At 34.1% G+C, this 9761-nt stretch overlaps 1 protein-coding gene across 1 annotated transcript in view; it reads right to left on the bottom strand.

The window, feature by feature from the left end:
* Positions 1-936: 936 nt before the first annotated feature.
* Positions 937-9761, bottom strand: part of DYNC2I1 (dynein 2 intermediate chain 1) — a 30426-nt gene continuing 21601 nt past the window's right edge. The window contains exons 17-24 of the mRNA XM_035888403.1: positions 8221-8334; positions 7311-7372; positions 6180-6231; positions 4832-4892; positions 4482-4578; positions 4095-4226; positions 2336-2559; positions 937-1234 (exon numbers count right to left, since the gene is read on the bottom strand). Of these exons, the coding sequence (XP_035744296.1) occupies positions 1063-1234; positions 2336-2559; positions 4095-4226; positions 4482-4578; positions 4832-4892; positions 6180-6231; positions 7311-7372; positions 8221-8334 (914 nt within the window). The 3' untranslated portion in view covers positions 937-1062. The remainder of the gene's footprint in view (positions 1235-2335; positions 2560-4094; positions 4227-4481; positions 4579-4831; positions 4893-6179; positions 6232-7310; positions 7373-8220; positions 8335-9761) is intronic.

Consider the following 9761-nt stretch of genomic DNA (forward strand, 5'->3'; position numbering starts at 1 on the left):
ATGTTGTTTATACATGGCACTCATTTTTTACTGCTGTGACTTGGCACCACCATGTGGCCACTTCGAGTTTAATCAATTTAAGTGACAATTTACACAGAAAAATGTTTGCAACAAATTAATTAGAATTTGCAAATTGTTTCAGACTGCTTTAGAAGGAGATGGTACATATCTTAAATATATGTTCACTAAATTCTGAACACATTGCCTTACAATTGTCCTTTTTTCCATTTTTTCGTGATCCTTAAATCAGAAGTTGGTAGGCTACAAAAGTTAAAGATATTTTCTGTGGCTGGTCTTAGTCCAAACTTTACCAAGAGCGTACAAAAATTACAATAATATTATAGACAACTATCCTCTTCCTTACTACAAGAGCTTTGGGAACAATTTGCAGGATTAAACAGGTCAGTATTTTCTGTTTTACATCAGAAATCCCACAGGATATAGAATTTCAGTAAATCTCCACACATACTGTTCACACAGTTTGATCCAAACAGGCAGGGTATGTATCAGGACAACTCATGTTAATCAGTTATTCCTTTTGCAAAGTTTCAGGGTCAAAATCAGAAGTAAGATATCGTGCAATGTAAATCTGTATTCTGATGTGTTTGCAGAATGGTTTTAGGTGGATATAAGAAAGTTTTACCATGTGTTAGCGTGTAAAAGGCCCACAGGTAGAAGTCTCCATACATTCAGGTTGCTCATACAGAGACACAACTTTATGCTCAGCAAAGGATTGCTCTCATGTACTTCAGAGCAGAATAATGAGAAACAGCAGCTTAACTTATAGGAATATATTTTTAGTATTTTTTGGAAAATATATACATCTAGAGTACTTTTAATAATGAAATACAGTTCATCTTTTTGAGTACAATAGTGCTAAATTTGGTTCTGCCATTTTTGTGATAAAATATAAGGTTTCAGCAGAAGTACTGTACTGATAGTCTTTAAAATATTTACAAGTTATATACAAATACAAAATTACATTACAAATCTTTTAATTGCAGTCAAAAAATAGTCTAAATATTTTGCAATAATCTGTACGCCCAGACAGGTATACTGTTTCTAAAAAGACTGCAATAAAAGCAAATGTAGTTTTTCAGATTCCCCATGCTGAGGTAATGCCCACTTCTTCTTTACATATTGAATGTCTATCTCTCCAGATTCTTTGGCCAGCACAATGCCTAACAATCCGTTTGTTTTTTCTGGTTCTCCCACAAGAGCCATAGTTACAACACTGAAATCAAAAGAACAAGGGAATAATTTTAATTGAGGCAAAATTAATAAAAATAGGTGTTTTCAAATGTGTTTTTAGCAGGTTACTTATAGTTTAACTAAATGATTCCTTTCTTCTGCTCATCACAGTATGATATTCCTCACTTTTTCAAATCCCAGCACGTTCCTCAGCTTTTCACCAATTGCAATCATTTAAGGTAAACATAACAGGCAATTCTTCCCTTGTCCACAGATTCCCTCATCAATTTCTAATCATGACTTAAAAATTATTTCCAGCTTCTAAAAATGAACTATTTTTACGGTATTTTCTAGCATAGTGTAGCAGCTTTAAAAACTGTCTTATTTTCTCCCCAAACTAGCAGCACTTTCCTGTAGTATACAAGGCTACAAGGAAAATTTCTAATTAGAGGGATATTCACCAAGACTAACTTAAGCCTAGGGAACAGAGAGTCTCCAGGTAAGGCTCTCATCAGGGAGAGAATCCTCAAGACTGTAATTCAGAAAGGCTCCATTAAACTCCTTTTCTGCATCGATCTCTGGGATACCCGGATCTCTACACTGACTACAGGAACAGTATTGTGAGTCTTGGTGAATACATGCTAGCCAAAAATATTCTTGTTTACTTTGTGGCAATGAACACAATATATTTCTTTATATTGGTAACCATACTATATACAAGCATTTTAAAATGCTGTTCAACATCTTGCCTAATTTTAGGGGTTGATCCTGATCCTGCAAAGCTATCTTTGAACTTAAGGAGTCCAGTGATTTTAGTGGGAACACAATTTTTCTCTTCATATAAACAGCAACTGCTCCATGTACAGACATCTGTTCTAACTGGTAACGCTATACCTGATTTTGATTTATACTAACATTATTTCTCCTTTATCAGACTGTAAAAAATAAGTCAATAAGGATAAACTAAAATTTAGCTCGCTATAGTCTCTTTCCACACCTCCAACAGTTTAAAAAACACATCAGAAAAGCAAATTCTAACGAACATTTAATGTCAATCAAAAAACCCCATCCAAACTCTAATCAAAATGAAGATGATGATAATATTAATATTTTGTTAAAAAAAAAAAAAAAGTAATGTACTTACTTCTCTGGTGGAACAGTCTGCTTTGCCACAGGCAACAAATCATTTTCCAGAAGATCCCAAATGTAAATATTAGATGATGCATCCAGCACAAAAAACACAGCAGGTCTTGTTAAAGCCCACTGCAGGGCAATAATTGGCTGGCCATTTGTGCTATCATTCCACTGCATGAGGGGATACTCTGATGTCATTTGGTGTAATCTAATACTTCCATCTGAACAGCCAACCTGTATCATAGTCAAAAACAAAATACTTCTGGGAACAAAACAAACTAAGCAGGATAAAAACTGCAATTCAATTCCTGAGAATATCAAGCATATAAATCAAATCAGTTATGTGTCTCAAGTGGTACATCTCCCATATCTCACCTTGCGGACTATCCAGATTTCAACTTTTAATGTAATTTTGAGTTCAAAAGCTGTAACTCTGTACTGACCATGCTAGAGTAATCTAATCCTCTAGTCCTAGGATGAAGTCCTAATTTCCTACTTAAAAAAAAAAGTTCTCAAACTATCAACTTCATTACTACTGTAATCCAGCACAATTCCACATTAGTCTGAATCGCAGCGAGGTCTGAGCCTAGAGACCAATTCAGATGGCTACTTAGTGACACATGTCATCTGTAAAACCAAGAATACCTTTCAGTAGGACAGGCTGTGCTTAACAGTGGAATAATATTAAACTGATTCATAATGAACAACCAAATCCAAAGACAGGCAGATACCACGGCTTCCAGATGTTTTCTTCTAAACTTTGTCTTGCCTAGTACATTTACAAGTTTCCTCTAATCCAGGTACTAATAAAACAATTCTATGAAAACAGAAAATAACTTATTACACTGGGCCACCTCTGTATCAGGAAGACTTGCTAGAATTTTCAAAATTATGACTTTTTACCCTGACTTTGCAAATTGTGCTTACATTTAAAAGGACTATGCAGATACAAACTTGTAGAAGTCAGTATTACTAAATAAATGCATTTGGGGAAAAGGTAAGAACATCCACAATGGTAAAAGAAAGCTCTGACTGCACAGTGGTGACACAAAATACATATACTGTAGCCAAACACATTAATTTTATACCTTAGGCAATCCCAATGAAGTCATGTAAATCATGGCAAATTTAGAAAGAAAGCATTTTTAAGAGCGGATCAAGTACAAATGTGAGGATAAGCAGATGGAAAATCCTACCAAAGTCAGATTCAACTTGGATTGAATGAACTTTCACAAGGGAGACAAATAAAAACACTGAGTGTGTCGATATGAACTGCCAAGGGCAGATTTGAACACACGTGACCACCCAGTACGCTGCCAGGCATACCCCAAGGGTATGCCTGATGTGGAGAGGAAAGGAACGCAGGCAATGCCCAGAGCCGCCCCACAGACCTTTATTTCACAGCAATACAAATATTTTGTCTCCAAAATTATTTTGTCACTAAGAGATATATGATAAGAGTGAGAAACAGCTGAGGCTTCATTAACAGCAGAAGACCAGCTTGCAATGCTGAATTTCAGTAAAAACAAAGTGTAAGTGATAAGGCTGAAGTGAGATTGCCACTTGTTCCCGTGAGCCAGATGGTCTACCTTTTACATAAGCAAAGTTTGAACACCAGGACACAAGATTTGTGGTCACCCTTCACGGCAGATTGGAATTAGTGAGGTAAATCAGCTATCACACCTAGTTAGATATATCAAATTAGAAATCCTTCCTCGGCAAGTAATTAAAAAAAATGAAACTTGTATTATATTAAAATGTTTTCATACCAAAAATAGTGGCTTTCCAAAAGGGAAGAAGTCAATTGCATTCGTGCTTGTTGATCTCAGTCTGCTCTCCTGGGGTCTGAATAGCTTTGGAAGAACTCTTAAATCATGTCTCGTACCATGGCCTACCAGCCCCTACGAACAATATAAAGAAAATTAATTAAACAAAACAAAATTGGCATTGTCAGTATCACAAGAAAAAGTTAAATAATTCACAGAGCTGCTACCTTAAAAGATCCTTAATAGCTAACAAATTTTAAAAGCTAACAGATTTTAATAATAGTCTCAAATTACAATTTTTTTGTATAGTCTATCGGTAAAATTCTAAGTAAATGGGGCAGCTTCCAAAACAAAAAGTAACAATGAGATGAATTTCAGCACATTACTCACAATGTTTGTTCCAACAATGAAATGATTAGGATTAGAAGACAGAAATTTAATAGACAGTGTCTGGGGCATTCTCTGGCGCACATCCTTTGGGAAAAGGCTAGGTAAAACATAAAGGTAAAAGATGACATAAATACAGGAAGTTGTCTCCTGAAGCTATGCAAGTACATACAGAAATTCTTGATCTAAAACATCTATGGCTAGCTCTAGGAAGAAGTGTATTTTAAAAAAAATCCAAAGAACTAATGAAAATACTGTTAAATATATCTTACATAACAGCAAATTAATAAAATATAGGAAAAATTAGCTTTGTGAGATACACATGTAAAATCTAAATGCCCTTGTTTTCTCACCTGTTATTCAGTTCCATAGTAGAGCTATGTACTAGCTTCACTTTCCCTCCAGGAATTAAACCTAAAATTATATAAAATAATTATTTAAACTGATTTAAGCACTTTCCATTAAGAAAGCGCTATCATTAAATTAAAGCCTAAGCTAATAAGTAAAAGGATACTTCAGAGTTTAGTCTTTTATTGTAGATATAGCTTTTGATATCTAAGAATCTTATATCATTCAGAACTATTTACTTCAGAATTCAAATCTGAGGAGTTGTAATCTTTGACAGAAATCAAAGAAAGAGGACAGAGAAAGGGAAACATGATTATATGTTTGTTTTAGTTTTACAGTATGCATATAACATCCTGTAATATCACTCTATAAAACCCAATTCTATCAATGGTGAAAGTGCAAATTTATGCCACTTGGATCTTTGAGAGTGAATTATAGTAACGAGAGAATGTAATAATGCTTCCATAAAGTTGGTCTATGTTACTTGTTAGTAGAGAATAACATGAATTATTTAAATCCTTCAAATACAATATTTTTTTGAAAAGGAAAAAAAATGAATGCTGGTGGCAGTAAGACTGTGTCAACACGTGACTTTAGCTTTAAAACGTACCTCTCCCCTGACGTAAACCCAGCTTTAGCAGCTTAATACAGTCAGATATTGCACACAAGCTTATAAATTAGAAAACTGATCAAAAATTCTAGTTTGTTAGCATTACTTCATTGTTTATACGTGTATTTTTAAATGTATCAGGATTTTAACCACAGCCTTTTCAGTTAGGTAAGTAAGTCTAAACTTGTTCAAAGAACAAAAAAAAAAAAAAAAAAGTCATTTTCTTCAATTACATAACTCAAAAAGGCCTGAACGGATTTTGTTCTTTACTTTTTTCATGGAAACTTTTTTCTCACACTAAATTATATACCTTACCCAAAAGAGAACTTTCAGGACAATTATGAAAATGGAGATACAGGCAACAACAAAAGCACTATAACAAATTTCGTTAAAACTAAAGAAAGAACAGTAAGACCGAGAAGGACATAAAATCTCAAATTCTTTGAAAAAAAAGCTGTTGAGGATGCAGGAATCTGCTTTGATGTTATAAGAAATGTGGTTGTCTGTGGCAGCAATTACCAATACAGAATCAGCAGATGAGATTTAGATAGCAGTGAAAATGACTCTCATGATACCTAACCAATAACCCCAAGTATCAGATATATGTCCTATTCAGAATGAATTTCTTCCTCAGTAGTTTTGCCTTTTCCTAAACTGTTTTTTGTCATCACTGACTCCTCCTCTCACTTCTAACTTCACAATCTCAAAACTCAAGCACTTTATCTCTAATGTACAGTACTCACCTAAATCAGTTTGTGAACCAGCTAAATCCACTTTTTGTAATTCCACAACTACCTGAAAAGACAATATTTAACATTAATAAGCAATAAATAGTCACCAGACTTCAAAGGTTTTTAACTAGCAGTAATAATGTATGACATAACTCTAAAGGAACATTTTGATAGGTAGGTCTAACATTACAATGACTATAGGTAGATTCTCAATCCCCTGTCAATGTCTGCAATGCTAAAAATAGCTTCACATGCCTGCTGGATGTTCCCTGCTGGGAAGCAGAATACGGGAAGTTACATTCTACACTTAATCACTAGTTGGCATCTTGTTGGTTTGGTCTGTCACAAAAAAACCCCACCCTAAACCCCCAAATAAGAAATTGAGGAATTGTAACACATTTCCTGTGCTTTTCACTATTCATGAAATAGAAAGGGTAGATCATTTGGCCTGAATCTGTTGCTACTAAAGTTACTCAGAGATTTAAGGGACTTAACTAGTGATACAGAAGGAAAACACTTTTATCCCCTTATTATTCACGGAGCCATTCAGTTTCTCAAGCAGGGTGAATTCACATGCAAACAACAGATTCAGCAGCTGGGCCAGAAAAAGACTGAAAATATCCAATAGAAAGAAGAGTTGCCGGAACAGTAATTAAAAGCAACAGACCTGGTGCTTACCTGCCCATCATCTTTTAGGCAGGGCAATCTTATCCACAGATTTCCACATTTTGCCTCTTAAAACATTTAGTTTATATAAATTATTAATATCTTTACTACATACATTCAGTACAGTCTCTGACACCACTGCAATTCAAATAAAATAAAGTAGGTGAGTGATGGAGGACCGAGGTCTATTATTCAATTAATAGAAATATGTGAACATATTCCTATGAAGCAGAACTACTGATTGCCTGTTTTCATGAAGTGATGTACCTGTTAATAGTTTTGCCTAAGGATAACACCATGGCATTAGCAAGTCAGGTCAAAAATCTTGATGAGAATTCCAACAGAATGGCTAGCGTTGCTGTACTTTTCAGGGAGAAAATTCTCACCAGATATCCTGGATTTGGGTTGCTATATTTGAAAAAGTATTTTATTAGTCCAACAGGTGATACTCTCTCTTTTCATACATATATTACTCACCCACATATTGAGGATTCCATTTTCATCCATTGAAGCTATCTGAAATGGAGGGCCTGACATTTCTATGGAGGGAATAGTAACAATTTATATTCATACACTGACCTTCATCCTGAACAATATCAAAGGATTTAAAAACATTTCCTAGGTTAATAAATTGTCTGAAACTTTCATGATCCTCTCAGCTGCATAAAAATGCAATGTGCCCTAATTCTACCAAAGAAGAAAAAGGCATGAAACCAGTATGTTCAGTTTGTCCTACTAGATGGGCAGATGTTCTGTCTGCATCTTTTAAAATGTGGATTCTGCATGGACTTTGGAACAGAACATAAAGTACAATAGATGAAATCTTGTAAAACCTGCAATATGCAGGACATTTCTTTGGACTATTAAAGATTTCAAAGTAAAAATCTGCAATGGAAATAATAATGTCTCTTCTAGCACACTGCTTGAGAATTTGGGGACATGAGGATTAAAGTTTCTTTGCAAAGGTTGGTCATAAAAAAATTAGGCAAAAGGCACAGGAAGAACCACCAAGTACAGTCACATATTTTAAGTGCTTTCAGATACAAGAAACTTGCTCCACTTTTTTAGATAGGGTTTTTTTTGGACATTATAGGAGCACTAAGACTTCTCTAAAGGCATTCTGATTTCTTTAAAGACATTACAGAAGCACAAAGACTTCTCTAAAGGGAGTTTTGGAGTTGTAACAGACATTGTAACAAACATGCACCCACATCTGATGTGAAACTTCACTGAAAATAAACATGAACATTGCGTGCAACTGATACTACAGACAACTTCAGAGGCAGAATCGAATCATAAACTCGATTTTGGCTATGATTTATTTGTTACACTAGATACCTAAAGAAAGACTCAGGTGGATGGATGCTTTGAAGAGCAATTTACATACCCTCCTGATAAGAGAGGCTTGAGAGCCCATAGTTCTGATCACTGTAGAGAGAGGTTGAGACAGGTTCCACTGCTAGTATAGGAGAGGTGTGGTTTACGGAGTTTAAAATGCCATCTATAATTAAGGATAATGAAAGGTAAACACTATTATTTTCAACACAAACAACAATAAAACCCTAATGACTTTTCACCTTATGGGAGAATGGTGATTACAAAGAAAGAATGGCAAATAATAACTTTATGAAGAGTTACTGTAAAAGTCTCAAATACAATACTGCAAATTGTTTCCTAAATTAACAAAATACTACTAGATAAAGCAATGTTTCACCATTTGTATTGACTTCTCATTTTCCAAACGACTGCTGTACCATTTATGCCACTGTAACAGACATTTCATTAAAATCTGCCAGTTAGGGTTACCATGAAAAGAACTATGTTATTTTCAAGATCCATAAACAACAGAGGTAGAAATAAATCACTGCTTACTATAGAAAAGACAAAATTGAAGAAAAATTACTCTTACAGAGTATTATTTAATAGAAAGTAACTACATTGAAACAAACAATTCACCACAAGAAAATATGTATTTACCCTTTAATAACATTTTAAAATAAATGAAAGAAATTTCAATATGCATTCTTTGTCAGATACTCTTGATTTGTGGACTTTCTCTGTGCACTGCACTTAATCTCGTTTAAGACTAAAGGCACGAAGCTTCCTAAGTATACAGCATTAAAAAATGCTTGCTTATATAAGCAACTACATGAAACTGTACACATACATTTAACTACTAGCCTGCTGTGCAACACAAGATCAAGCATCTGATCTACTAAAAAATTAAGTCTATCAACAACCAACTAATGTTTACTTTAACGTGGCTACTGCAATTAGATACACTTGTGAACAAGAGGGGATTTTGTGCATGTGGGTGGTATCTTTTTTTTGAAAATAATACCACCTAAGTGTAAGTTAAATGGTAGCACCTGCACACAAAAAAGGAAAATTACATGAAGGAGGACTTATTTTTAATGATAAAATTTATAATTTAACTATAAGATTATTAAATATTGCTATATGTTATTTTTCACTCTAGGGTACAATACAGTGCCAAGAAAAATGGCACCAATTTATAATTAAGATTGAGATGAATTAAGGGCCAAACTGCAGGCATGTACACCCCATTCCCAATCTCTCAACATACAATTACATACATTGAAAACTTCAATAAGATTAATGATTTGCTACTCTATTTAAATTTGCAATGGCAAGTATTGGTAATATGCATAAAGATGCATCCATTTCTATCAGATTCATAAAGATCTCATACACCAATTCAAATTGCATCTTCTCGTATGTCAGTTACATGCCCTAAATAAACTTCTGTAACTTTTAAATTTGTTGCCCATGGATTATAAGAAAATTTACAAAAGCCTATGTTATTTTGATCATACACTAAGGGATCAGAAGTGTAGGAAAAAAAAAAAAAAAAAAAAAAAAAAAAAAAAAGAAAACAAAAAAAAATCCAAAAAAAGAAAAGGGGGC

The sequence above is a fragment of the Egretta garzetta genome, unplaced genomic scaffold, assembly GCF_000687185.1.
Source record: "Egretta garzetta isolate BGI_Z169 unplaced genomic scaffold, ASM68718v1 scaffold181, whole genome shotgun sequence".
NCBI lineage: Eukaryota > Metazoa > Chordata > Aves > Pelecaniformes > Ardeidae > Egretta > Egretta garzetta.